The 14,245-nt window shown below is 52.0% G+C and overlaps 1 protein-coding gene across 17 annotated transcripts in view; it reads left to right on the top strand.

Moving 5' to 3' along the window:
• Positions 1-14,245, top strand: part of MEGF11 (multiple EGF like domains 11) — a 344,701-nt gene that overhangs the window by 103,719 nt on the left and 226,737 nt on the right. For all 17 annotated transcript variants that reach the window (XM_032342939.1, XM_032342935.1, XM_032342936.1 and 14 more), the window contains exon 2: positions 13,926-14,031. In XM_032342939.1, the coding sequence (XP_032198830.1) occupies positions 13,934-14,031 (98 nt within the window). In that variant the 5' untranslated portion in view covers positions 13,926-13,933. The remainder of the gene's footprint in view (positions 1-13,925; positions 14,032-14,245) is intronic.

The raw sequence follows: 14,245 nt of genomic DNA, 5'->3' as shown, positions 1-14,245 counted from the left end.
GCATCCCAGCCCCGGGGGCGGGGTGGGGTGTTAACAAAGGCTCACAGTGTCCTCACCTTTCAAGTTTATTAGAATATTTTCTGGATGGAAGGAGCCCTGCATGGGGTGGGTCCTGCTTTCATTCGTGGGGCACAAACCACTTCTCTGCCTGGCCTGGGCAGTGGCCTGTTTGGTAACAGAATAAACCCTCATCCTTGGAGGGCTGGGGAGATGTAGGGGAGTCCTGTGCTCAGCTCTGGATCCCATTCAGATCTCTTGCTGGTTACTGCCTCCGCCAGCACCCGAACTAGCCCGAATGGAAGAGTGGGAGGGGGTAGGGCTCATCCCATGCAAGGCCCATCCCCAACCTCTTTCTTGAGTCCTCAAGGCACAGCTGAGGCAAGATTGGCACATTTAAAGTAGGTAGTTGGGCTCAGGGATGACACAAGGGAAGACACGTGGAGGATATATTATAAAGTAAGATAATCTGGTCCAGGGGCTCTGGCTTTCTCATCTGTACCCCTGGTTGTGCTCAGGAACATCCCCCTGCCTGGTTCCTACAGAGGAGGCCCACAGGCCCCCCCACCGCCCATCTCTTGATGTCAGAGTCTTAGGAAACTTAGAGGACATCTAGCACTTTCTCAGCCTCATTCCAGAGAGAATTCAGCTCTAACGCCCCATGACATCCACTGTGGCTACTGGATCAACTTTTCTCCTGTGCATCTAGAATGATATGTATTATGTGCCATCCTTGGAAAAGTGGAGGAAATAGTCCCGGAAATCATTTTCTGGGTTCTGTGGTTTAGGTGAGGAACTCTAGCTAATAAAGGCTTCGTCTTAGCTAAGGAGGAGGCAGGAGGTCACTCAGGGAGCATAGGCCCGTCCTTCTGTCATCATACTATCTTGTCCTCCCTTCCTCTGCCCAAATATAGTGAGCGTGGAGGAGACTGTGGTCCAGAGATGGCCCATCCCTCCCTCAGCACGCCACACATGGCATGCACACACACACACACACACAAGCTCTGAGCCTGAAGAGCAAAGCCATACTTGGAAGCGTGGTGATAGGCGAGCAAGTAGTCCTGAATTCAGATCTAGTTCATTCACCTCCATACTGTGTGTCTGTGCAAATGGAGATCCCAACAGCAGCTCCCCGGAGCCCCTGCGAGGATGGAGTGAGATCGGCCTGGCGCCCAGCCCAGGGTCCCCTGCGGGTGCGGGGCAGGCTCTCGGGAACTGTCCATCTGCTGCTCTGGTCTGGTCCTCAGCGGCTCCCTGGTTCAGTGTTTGACTCCATCTCTATCCAACTTCTCATTCAACAGGGGACATTACCAGAGTGTTGTTAGTAAGTGCTCTCAAGTCACTGGAAGTGGTCTTAGCCGGCAGGACTCATTTGGGTTCATGCTCTCATTCCTGGGCCCACAGACCCAGCTCCCACTTTTCTCCCTCTTTTGGCATAGCCACACGTGCATCCTAGTCGGAGGCCTACCGTGGTTTTCAGGCTTCTGGCCCGCCCCCCGTTCTTCCTACCCCACTGAGTCCCTGCGTGTGCCATGGCAGATTTGGAGACTCGTGGGCACATGCGATGTCTGTAGCTTTGGTATGAGCTTCCTGTTTTCTGCATATTGGCGATTCAGCCTACGGGAGGTCAGCTCCTTGCAGGCCGGGTCAGGCTGGGGAGAGGGCAGGGAGCGACCCGGAGAAGCTGGAGCCAGAGGGGAACCTCTCCATTTTGCCTAGAGGAGGGGATTGTCCAGATTTCTGAATGTTCTGATGAATTGGAAGTGAGGCCGAGAAGACCTTTATAGGGTTCCCATGCCTGCCACCCAGACCCTTTTGCAACATGGCCTTTTCCCTTCTGGTCTTGGTGAGTGGATTCTATTGAGTGGGAACACATCTCTTCGGATTTATTGGGATTTTGTGTGATTTCAGGGTCATCGTTCCTAAAGGTGTTTGTTCTTGTCAGGAGTAGGTCGGAAGTGAGGGAAATGAAGCCCGTAAGTTACTAGGGCAGAAGGTAGCCCTGGCAGTGGTTTCTCAGGGGGGCCCTGAATGGGGTCAGCCCCACTCCTCCGTGGGGCACAAACCACAACTCTAGGGTGGACACACACAGAGGAGAACCAAGCCTGACAGGCGCCACAGGCCACGACCAGCTGCCCAGCGGCTTCTGATTAACTGAAGGTTCTGCTTCATTGGGGTTCGGCTGCATTTTCTCTCCGACCCTGCTGCTCAGGATTGCCTGTGCCCAGCTAGGCCTAACTCTGTGACACAGCCCAGATCCTCCTCCCTCCTCACTGCCGTGCCTCTCTCACATCCCAGTGTCTCAGGCGGTGTGGTCCCACGGAGCCCTCAGAAGGAACTTCTCTGACATGCTAAGCTTTTTAATTTCGCACACATGGCGCGTAGATGCCCCCAGACAAAGCAGAATTGATTTATAATTCTCTTAATGGAAGCACAGGCTTTAGTTGCTCTAGAAATAGATCATTACCTCTGCCACCTTTTCTAATTTCTCCCTCCCATTTTTTCCCCCCACACCCCTGAGGTCTAAAAATATGACGTTTCATCGCAGCCTTCTATCGTAAGCCACTAAACGCCCGACGGTTCTCTTTAGACCTTAAATTTATAGCATGTTTGTTCAGTTTCGCTTCATTAATTAATGTTCTTCCCAGGCCTCCATGCCAGAGTCTTTGTGTAATGCTCTCTTACAGTAAGCAGGTGCTTTTATCCTTAATGAACAATTTCCTGGAAAATACTGAAATAAACAACGAATAATCAGGCCAGGAACACAATGAATCTGAGAGTTGTGTGCCATTCTGCAGATTAAACCTAGAAGATGACGGATGGGTTTTTGGTGTTTTTTTTTTTTTTTTTTTTTTTTTTTGTATCTGCCGCAGTGCTGTCTCAGTGGTTCCTTCCTTAGGGAGCGAGTGCAGGGGGGCTACAGTTCTGGAAGGCGAATGAGCCCCTTGCTCCTCCAGGAAACCCGTGTTGAGAGGAACTGTGTTTTATCACCGAAGCGTGTGGCTGCAGAGATGATCGTCAGATCTGGAATCTGGAAGCGCAGCCAGACTGGCCTCCGGTTCCAGACTTGGAACCCTCTCTAGCTTAGGCTGTGTGTGGGTCAGCAGGGACTGAGCTGGGCCAAACTGCCACCTCATTGCAATTCATCTTGTCCTTATCTCTCCTTTCTGGCAAATCTGCTCCACCGCAAGGAGGTAGCTCTTGGGCCCAAGACCCTAGTAAACTCATTCTCTCTCTGTGCACCACTCCCCCAGCCCCAGGACTATTTGTGCTGCCCCTCCCCCCCGCCACATATATCCCAGCAGGAGGGCAGTGACCAGACTTTCCCCAGCATTTTACTCTTTACAGGCCTTCTTGTAACCCTTATCTCTTTGGCTTCTCATGACGCTGTGAGTAGGTTTTCTTACTGTTCCCACTTTACAGAGGGGGAAGCTGGGACTCCCAGAGGTCAAGTGACCTACCCAAGGTCGCCCAGTGGGTAAGAGATGGAGGTGGGCTTCGTACCCGGGAGGTGATCAGGATTCCAGGGCTCGGGGTTCTTGTTATCTTTGGTGGAGCAAAGCCTGTGTGGGTAGAGAGGACTGAGCAAGCCCTGGAGGGAGGTGGAGTGCCCCAGGCCGACCTGTCCAGGCTGTGAGCCAGAATTCATCAGTGTCGTGAACAAAAGACTGCAATAAATTTCTTTTAAAATCTGAATACCTGATTCATTTATTATACTGAATAGAACTGACAGAAGCGTACATTATCCATCCATTTTTCTGTGTCGTGAGATCATTTTGGGTCTTTGAAATGGCATAATGTTTTTAATCACGGCATGGATACAATCACAGCGTGGACCCATGCCATACAATTGTGATGGCAATTTTGCCCCAGCCTGATGGCGCCCAGGGCTGCCTGGGGAGCCCCGTAAAGTGGCCTGTGTCCCGAGGGGTAGCAGGTTCAGAGCTTGATGAATCCCTGTTCTCTGGGAAAAGGCACCCCAAGGGGCAGTGGGAGAGAATCCGGACCTGGAGGAAAGGTGGGCTGTGGGGGCACTGCCCAAAGGACGCTGCCTTCTTTCTTTCCAATACGAAGATGGCTTTACTGTGGTGTTTCACATTTTAAAATGGAGATCGGCTCATCATAGAACGTGCAAACATACAGGAAAGTATAGAGAAGAAAGCAAGTCACCTACAGTGTCATCACCCGGATATTTAAAATGTTAACATTTTAAACATCCTTCCGGACATCTTTCCGTCTTGCTCACTCCCAGCACACGCACACGCCACACACACGCGCACTCCATTTTATAGAAACGAGGTCCTAATACGCATGCTGTTTTGTAACGCGTGTTTGTCATGGATTAATACATCAGGGTTATCTTTCCATGTTGGGGAACCCATGTACATTATCTTAAAATATCTTTGCCTTTCTGATTATAGTGGTAATAATGTTTACTGTAGGAAACACTCATATAACAATAAAAATACTGACTTAGAACTACGAGTCCTGTGATACAGCCTCCTTCTCCTCCAGCCCCCGTGAAAGATGATCACTATTAATGCTCTAGTGGATGGGCTTCCCTGTTTTCCCCGCACATCAATATTTTAATGTTTGTGTAATATTATGTTATGGAGACATGGTGGAATTTATTTAGCAAGGGCCCTGCTGATTTAGGCATTTAGGTTGTTTCAGCGCTACAACAAACATCTCTTTATTAAGAGATGATGCAACAGACATTCTTGGACCTATCCTTGACTCTGGCCAATTTCTAAAAAACACATTGCAGAAGTAGAATTCTGGTTGTTATGCATTGCTAAGTTGTTTTACAGAACACACGGATGCATGTTTCCACTACAAGTGCACAAGCACGGCCATCTTCAGGCTTTGGGACAGCTGGGTTGGGACATCTGGCTTCAGAATCTTCTGGCCTAGATACACGTGGAAGGTTCCAGAAGGACCCCAGAGAGGCGCCCTAGTCTGATGCCCATGTCTGCAGGCTGACAGCTGGGCCCTCCTTTTAGCACCTGCCCAGGGAGAGGTGGCCCCCGAGATGTGAGGGGTCAGAGTCAGGGAATAGAACATGAGATAAGAAGTCAGTCTTTATTTTAAAGGGTGCTGAGGAATGGACAGGGAGGGGGTGAGAACTACGGGTCACGACCATCACAGTGCTGCTGACCTCCGCATTCCCCGTACTGGATTACAGCTGAATCCTTCCAAGGGTCTGTTGCTCTCTCATCCTGCCCATGTCCTCAAAGAGGAAAAGGAGGCTCAGAGCAGTGAAATGAGTTCTCTAACCCCTCTGTGTGTTTCCTTTTTGTGGGGAGATGGGGCAGGCCCCAGGCTGGGAATGGGGTAAGAGAGAAGAATGCGAGGGGTAAGGGAAGGGCAGGGAAGGGAGACACATTGTAGCTGAACTTGTAGAGCTCGAAGGGTCCAGGAGATGATGCGGTCGGACCCCCGCCTTTGGGATAAGCAGAGAGTGAAGCTCAGAGAGGGAAAGCAACCTTTCCCAGGCCACACAGCAAGTTAGTGCCTTACCAGGCAGAAGGGGTTGGACGGGGCCTGTGGAAAGCTGAGTTGCTCCTGAGCAGAGCTGGCATTCAGGAGGAAAGACCCCAGGAGGAGGGGCTGCCCCGAGTCCTGGGCGGCTGGGTTGTTCTCTCTTCAGAACAGGCAGTGCTAATTGGGAGTGGATTCAGAGGCAACAGGGATGGAGACGGGCCAGGTTCAACGTGGGAGGCACCTGCAGGGATGTGAAGCATCGATTCCCTGCAAAGGTCTCTGATAACCCATCACACTTGCCTGAGGCTTCCTGCCAGGGAAAGTCCTCCGCGCTTTGAATTAAGCCACATCCTGGATCCATGGCCCTCTCACGACCATTCCCACACACCCTCCAGCAGGTGTTTGGAGGTCTTGAGGCAGGAGCGTGCCTGAGTCATCTTTGTGCCCACGGTGACTGGTAAGTGTTCAATAAATATCTGCTGAGTGGACAAGACATGAGGCCTGTCTTGACAATTGTACAGTGAAGACTGACCCAGTATGGGTGTGCCATTCAGACACACCCAAGCCTCGATTTTCCAGCAGAAGATTTTTCCATCTCTCTCTATGTATATATTTTATATATAAATAGAAGTATAAAAATAGAGAAAAATATATAAATAAATATTTAGAATAAATATATATATTTATATTTATATATTTAAAGGATATATACATATATATTTACTTTTTCCCTCCAGCTCCTCAGAAATTCCAGAAGTCAGGATTAGAGAGTTGGAAGGATCTTTGAGGTGGGGGAATATGGGTTGGGAGGAATCGAACATTTTATTGGGTACCTTCTATGTGCCAGATGCCAGGCTTGGCTAAGAGCTTTACCTGCTGACTCACGGACTATCCTAACAGCCCTGTAGAGCTGGTTGTGCCTGGTGTGGTCCATGTGACACACTCAGCCCTAAGGCAGGTAGATGATTTTATCCAGGTTGTGCCACCAGAAAGGTTGAGTCCGGATTCGAATGGTGTCGGTCTGGGTTCACTGTTCCTCTCACGTAGAGCCCCGCCACCCATGTGTCGTGTGATTTTGAACCAGTCACCTGAGAACAGTTCCCCTCCTGTGGACGAGGCGTTGGACCGTTGATGCTCCCGGGTCCCGGTGCCAGTTCTGAAACCACACGTCTTGTTGTCCAGTCTGTCATCCCTCCCCTCCGCCCAAGTGGGACCCTTGACCTTCCAACGGTGGTGATTCTCCGGCGTTTTGTCCCTTAGTGCTCCTTCCAATCCAGGCACTGGTTGTTGCATCTTAGAGTCTGTGAAATGTTTTTTTCAGAGTGGGCGGAAATGGGACGAATCTCCGCGGGGGTGCGTGGCCCTCAGTGACTGACTTATCTTGGGGGTGTATGGACAGAGCCATGATTTCATGCTAGGGCCTGTGGAACTCCCACGGCTCTGAGAATCCCGCAGCCCTGGGTGGGGGTGGGAGAGGGAAGCGGAGCCAGGCCTGGGGAGGCTGGATTGGGAGGGGCGGGCGGCCTCGGGGCTGGCCAGGCCAGCTGAGTGTGCCCCGATTAGCAGAGAAATGGAAAGTTGGAGATAATTGCTTTGTGAGAAATGGAATGGTCTAAGAACACAGATGAGTTTTCTCCTTCCATCTTTGGAGGGGCTGGAGGCTGCCACCTGTTTGGGAATGGGAGGGCTGAGGGCCCGGAATATGGAGGCTACTCACTGTGGGTGAGGAGGGGTAGTGCTTTATTGGCCTGGCAGATTCTACACTCTCCTCCCCGGGCTCCCCGGAGATGTGCAGTGATTTCTCTCCAAGGCTGGCTGATGCCAGAGCCACTTGGTCTGTAGGGCTTGAGGGCGCGGGAGACAGGACAGTCTTTGACACTCATGAATGGGTGCTGTAGGCTTCCATGGGACCATTTTCAGGATTTGCAGCCCAAGGCTTCTGGGGCAAGGAGAAAGCAGAATTTATCATTTACCATGTCTCTGGAGGTGCCTCCAAACCCCTGTGATTTATCCCCGTGGGCAGGCACCTGGCAGGGCCTCCATGGTGGCCCTGGGGATTTCTGCCGTGCTCCTGTTGTCAGGGAATCTCTCTTTCAGAGATTAAGAGCTGTGGATTTATTTTGAACTTTTTTTTTTTCTTTTTTAAGTGCAGAGAGATTAGAAAGCCTTCGACATAAACCCGGCTCCTAGTGGGATTGCTGGAGGGCAGGAGGATTCATCAAGGCAGAGGGTGAAGCCTGTTAATTGCGGGGCTGATCGTGGCTCCACTTTTCATTGCACATTCATCAGATCCCAGCAAGGCCAGTAAACAGAGTGGGGCCTGGGGACTGGGAGCCAGCGCCAGAGATCAGTGAGCGGAAGACGGGAACGGTCTGTCAGGGATGATCACCTTGGCATTTGCCCCTGTGAGTGCCAACTTGGCTTTTTTGGTTTTATTCAGAAAAAAAATAGAGAAGCGTGTGTGTTTGTGTGTATGTGTGTTCTATAAATAGAAGATAGAAATCTCTCTTTCTTTCTCCCCACATGCTGGGAGGGATGTGAGGCGTTTGCTTTATCAGTCCCCGTTTGGGGTTTTGCTTCTGCTGCTTCCCGAGCCTGAAAGCGCCTTTTCATGAGGTGCTCGGAACACGGCGACCCCCAGTTGCAGCTTGAACTATTGAGGAGGCTTCAATGCCCGCCTTGTGCTGGTCCCTGGAGCTGATGTACCCCGCCGCTGGCCGGGTGGCCCAGGCGGGAGTCTTTGAATCACTCTCAGGATGTCACCGTGCTCAGTGTATCTGTCGCCAACAGATTGATGTCTCCGTGGGGCAATGTTAATGCAGCGCGAGATGCCCCCTGGCGTATGACCTGCTGTTGGGACAGATCTGTGGTGTCCTTCGTCAGGCCGGACACCAGCAATGTGGCTGAGCCCGATAGCCTTGGCTGTGTCAAGGGAGGTGGTTGGCTGTAGAGTCAATAATAGGTTGACAAGGGGTATTGAGCCCCCTCTGCATGCAGGCAATGCTCTGGGTCCCGGGGACAGCAGTGAACATACCAGGCCCACATGGTGGGTATGTGTTCTAGTAAAACTTCCTTTGGTTCTAGTGCCAAGGGAGGGGAAACACTGTGTAGGTTTGAAGGTCCAGAGGGAAGAGCTGAGGCCACCTCTAGATGGTTTCTATAGAAAAGGAGCAATTTTTAAAGCTAGTAACAACTATTCAGCAAAGTAGGAGAGGTGTCCCCCTCCCACCCAGTGCCTGTGACAGGCATTACCAATCGATCCCAGCACACTTTTCTGCTCAACCCCGGTTTCTCAGCCAAGCTGTAACAACCCATCAATGCCCAATGTATGAGTGAAACCTCCCAGGACCCACAAAATCGTGCCTGACCACCGTCATCCGGCTGCCAATGGAAGTTTGTTGGGAAGGAAGGGCTCCCTGGAAAAGACGGGGGTAGACAGAGGGCAGGTCCCAGGTATGTGGCCTAGACTCCCGTGTACAAGATTTTGGCACAATCAGGAGGACTAGGCAGGTGGTAGAAATGAAGCAGGTGGGGGAAGACTTTCGCACAGATGGACTGTGAGGTCATAACAACCGACCCCAGGGCAGAGGCCATCTGTTTGTCTGTCTGCCCTCTGCCCCAGTTTTATGCATCTTGGCTGATGTGAGCATCTGGTGTCTGGTCAGGTGTGTGCTGCCACCAGAGGGTCAGGCCGGACTCTACAGGTGCTGGTCATGCCAGGGCCCTGGTGGAAGGCACGGGCTTTCAGAGGAGGCCACCCTCTTTGAGGTCTGCCCAGCCTGCAGGGCCCAGCCTGGCGAGAAGGAGGGTCTAGCTGGGAGGAGGGATCCTTTGCTATGATGTCAGGGTCTCTTGAGTTATCCAGGAGCAGGTTCCCTGAGCACCACGTGCCAGGCACAGAAGGCCCTCAAGTGTTAGAATAAACAAAGGAATACAAACTCTAAGAATGCAGATTGACAGGACCAGGGCTTCCTTCACACTTGACCTTGATGGAGGGGAGCAGAGCTTTCCAAACAGGTACCCTGAGGACCTCTGCTCCTAGAGTTAAGGTGCACTGGAGACAAACCTTAAGAGATTCTTATCTCTAGGAAACAGACTGAGGGTTGCTGGAGGGGAGGGTGGGGGATTGGGGTATCTGGATGATGAGCAGTCAGGAGGGCACCAGACGGAATGAATGAACACTGGGTGTTCTAGACAGCTGATGAATCACCAAAATCTACCTCTGAAACTAATAATATACTATACGTTCATTAATTGATTTTAACTGGAAAAAAAAAAAAAAAAAGATATACTGAGGAAATAAGCACACGGCAATTCCCGGACGAATTCACTTGTGGAAATCTTTGGGAGATTTCTATCAATATCTCACGGGACTAGTGTCCTACCGAACCCTGTTTTGGAAAATGTCTCCCAAAGTTGCCCACATGGCCACCACGGCCCTGCAGTGCAAACCCTCCGCCGCCTCCAACACCACGGGCACCTTCTTGCCCCCCGCGCGGCCTTACACTCTGCCTGCTCCCTTTCCACGGTCCGTCCACCTTAAGTCCTGCCCACTCCCAGGAACCCCCCAGTGGGACTTCACTGCTTGCTGTTTGAGCTCCTCAAATAGATGGCCTCGGACCTGTGCTGTTTCTTTGTGTCCACAGCACAGCCCTGGGCCAGGCCGGTGGTGTTCCAGGAATGCTCAGTCAGTGGGTTCAGGCTGGGCAGATGTGCAGACTCCCCATGCCTTGTGGGCAGGTGTGAGGCTCGCCTCCTAGCCACCTTCTCTCTCCTCTAGCCTCCAGCCGGGGTCATCAGGGGTGGAACAGTCGTACCCCACCACCGGGAAGGAAATTTCTCCACCTCGGCAGCTCTGTTCCCTTAATATGCAGGGAGCACGGACCCGAGGGAAGGGAACCAACGGATCTATTTACATGTTCTCTTCTTCTGAAGAGAAACCAGGGGCATTTCCTTATTTAATTATTAATGCCCTAAATCAGATGGTGCCCAATATGTTAACCTCTGTCACTCCAAATGGAGTCGGCCTAATAACCGCTGCGGCGGCATCGATTTTCCCTCAGTCATCTCATGAGCATGTGACTTTGGGATCCATCCTGTGGGAGAGAGCCTGGGAAAGCCCCATTCACATTCACAGCGAGCGGCGCCCCCCCATGGGGAGGGGGGTGGCTCTTCTCTGGCCCCTCTTCGCTTAGCCTCAGTGAATTGTCTGAGACAAGTAGAAATACTTTTTCTAAAATCAGCTCCTGAAAAGAGCTGACTGGTTGGGCCTAGACGCGACCCCACCTTCCAGAAGGTTCCGTGACATGTGGGCCAGATGAAGTAGGTGAGCTGGAAGAGCTGGCGGGGTGACATGGGAAGGGCCGTCAGCGCTGGGCCATGTGGCCCAGACCGGAAGCTATGTGAGTGGAGCGCACCCAGAACCCAGCAGGTGCGCAGCCGAGCAGGGGCGGAGGGGCCAGGGGGCCCGAGCTGGACCTCTAGCCGATGGTCCTCAGACACGCAAAGTTGATGATGATGGGGCATTGAGGGCAAGGGGAGAGATGTGAACAAGGAGCAGGAGAGACCTGTCTGGCCTGGGGAGGGCAGGGCAGGTGATAAGGTTGCATGTTTTAGATTGGGTTCCAAGAAAAAGTCTGAGGGCAGAGGGAATCCCAGGGGAGCCTTCCACCCTCAAGCTGCATGTCCTTCTTTCCCGCTCCCCTCCCATGCTTCCACAGGGGCCGCTTGGCCTCAGATGGGAAACTGTGACTGCTGGTGGCAGGGTTAGTCCAGGCTTGGGTGTGAATGTCCCCCACTCTGTTGGCTTGAACACAGCCACACGGATGGAGGAGTGAGGCTGCCTCGCTGTCTATGTCCTCGTGCTCCCCGTCCACCTCCCTTTCCCCCTCTGCCTCTCTGCACCCGGCATCCAGGTGTGAGAGTCAGCCAAACTGTCCTGTCCACATCTGATGCAGAGAGAAGAAGCTTGCATGAAGATTTTAAAAGATCTCCCAATTCTAGCCAGGATCCCAGTTACCTCCCATCTCCTATCCCTCTCCTGTCACTGTGGATCAAAAGGGGGCCAGAGAAACACTCTCTTCTAATCCAGGCGGCTTCATCCTGTGATGTTCTGAGCTTCATAAGTTTGAAGATGCGGTCATGGGGTTCACCTGGGAGATTATAGGAGTGGGTGAGTTAATGAGACAGGGCCATGGAGAGAACCAGAAGGAGGCCTTCTCTCCCTCTGGCATTCTGATGATGTGTCTTTCTGAGCACTGTGTCTCTTCCTTTACTCCCTTAATTAATTAATTAAAAATATTTTATTTATTTATTTGACAGAGAGAGAAAGAGAGAGAGGGAGCACACAAGGAGGGGAGTGGCAGGCAGAGGGAGAAGAAAGAAGCAGACTCCCCACCAAGCAGGGAGGCCAATATGGGGGGCTTGATCCCAGGACACTGGGATCATGACCTGAGCTGAAGGCAGAGGCTTAACCCACTGAGCCACCCAGGTGCCCCATATTCCTTTATTTAATTTATTTGCTTGTGGGTCTGCACAAAGCCCACCTTGGAGACGATGCTTATCGTACACTTGACTCTCCCTGAAACTTTATGCCAAATCTGGGCAGGTTCATTCTCATTGGGGCTGTGGCTCCTCCTCAAGGAGGGGAATGGACTGAGCCACCCTCAGTCCTAGTGGGAGCCTTACTGGGCTCCAGGCTGTGCCCCGCTTTCTGTGGAGCGACCCCTTAGGTCTCCGAGGACTTGCCTGGGGGGCTGAATAGGGAGAGGAGATGATGGGCTGTGACCTGTGTACTCTTGGACTTGGCAGATTGATGTGGAAACACCAGAATTCCTTTTCTCTTTCTGAACAGATTTTCAAAATACGTGTAGCCAGATTATTTTCAGATCTCAAACAGAAAAACCTCATTAATCATTAATTTGGACCCCTACAGTTACACAGAATTTGTGACAATTTGTTTATCTTTGAAGGAGCTGCTAAGAAAGAGTTTAGTGAGGAAATTACTGGGGATGAGGAGGAGAGTATTTAACCTTTCACGAAGACAGGAGCTCTATTTAGCTTCCTTCTGGGTACAGATGGGGGTGTGTGTGACAAGCATGTCACTCCTGTCTGTCTCTGAGTGGAGTGAGTCCTTCCTTGTCGGCAATCTCGGGGCCAATGGACTGGATCCTCAACCATTTCAAGCCTGGGGACCCCTTTCCAGTGTCAAAATATTTTCTGTGCCATCCCGCCCCAGTTATTAGAAGTTGTATCTTTTAGTGTGGCAGATTGGGAAGAAATGCTACTCTGAATTCAGTAAAGCTTTTAAGCAAATTCTGATAGCATCTGTGGACACATGAAAAATAGAGCTATCTTTCTGAGTCAGGGTGTTCTTTCATTCTATAGCTGATTTTTGACCACATACGGATTCCAGCTATCCTGGGCTAGTTCTCCCCTCTACCCTTAGACACCCCCCCCCCCCCCCCCCCCCCCGCCCAGCCTCTGCAGGTGGGAACCCTTGGGCAGTTCTCTAAGTCTATAGGACCACGGAGCCCTGGAGAGCTAGGGCAGGAAGGAGCCTGGGGGTTATATTTCCTCAAAGCCCCCCAGCAGGCCTTCGTCCCTCGGTGGGAGTGACGTGTGCATCAAGCGGGGTGTCAGCAGCGGATATCCCATAGCAGCAGGAGCAGCAAGGTCTGCAGGCCTTTTGGGTAGCCTGGAAGGGTTTTCCCAGCTCAGCTCCCCGCCTCCCCTCTTTCTTCCCTTTCTTTGTTGCAGGAAGGAGTTGGGATGGGGTGGGGAGAGTGGATGTGCAAAGCACATGGGAGTGGAGGGGAAGGGGCCCAGGGGAAGACCCTGCCTTTAAAGGTCAGGAGTGGGGCACCTGGGTGGCTAAGCGTCTGCCTTCGGCTCAGGTCATGATCTCAGGGTCCTGGGATCGAGCCCTACACGGGGCTCCCTGCTCCACGGGAAGCCTGCTTCTCCCTCTCCCATTCCCCCTGCTTGTGTTCTTTCTCTCACTATGTCTCTGGCAAATAAATAAAATCTTTTAAAAAAAAAAAAAGTTCAGGAGTTACTGGTCTCAGCCTGGGCTTGGGGGCCTGGGGACACCCTGATCTTACAGTCAAATGTCACGCACGTGGGCATTTTTCTGGAGAGAAGTTCTTGAACTTGTGTGAAATTCTCAAAGTGGCCCATGAGCCAACAAACTTTCAGAAGCCCTGGCCTGGAATATCAACTTTTTCCTGACTCAGGCTTCCCACTCCCCAGTTACTCAGAACTGGTGAAGTGTAGTCAGAGCCCACAAGTGTGAAATATCAAACACTCATTACATGACGTTGGGGGCAAACTTAGTCTGTTTAGCAAGTCTGTTTTACCGCCTTGTGTGAGAAGTCTCAGTGGCGAGCAGATGCCTGGGAAAACGGTCTGATTCATGATGCTGCTTCCTTTGTCCCCCCCCACAGGGCCCGGGATGGCACTCTCCGTGACAGAGTTCATTGTCTTCTCCCTCCTGCAAACCGCCCTGTCCCTGAACCCCGAGGACCCCAACGTGTGCAGCCACTGGGAGAGGTAAGATACGAGTCTCAGATGGCCGAGCGTTCCCTCAGGGCCTCTCCCTGGGGCTTGGTACCGTTGGGACAAAAGCAGTCGGGAGGTAAGAAACTGCTCGCCGCGGGCCTGCAGTCCAGCTGGGGAAACAGCGCAGGCGCTGGAAGAGGACCAAGCAACGGCGATTCTGTCTACACTCAGGGCCGTGGGAGCTCTAGGCGGAGGAGCGTGACGT

This window comes from Mustela erminea, chromosome 5 (genome assembly GCF_009829155.1).
Source record: "Mustela erminea isolate mMusErm1 chromosome 5, mMusErm1.Pri, whole genome shotgun sequence".
Lineage (NCBI taxonomy): Eukaryota > Metazoa > Chordata > Mammalia > Carnivora > Mustelidae > Mustela > Mustela erminea.
The sequence above is the reverse complement of the archived record's forward strand: the minus strand, read 5'-3'. Positions and strand labels throughout refer to the sequence as shown.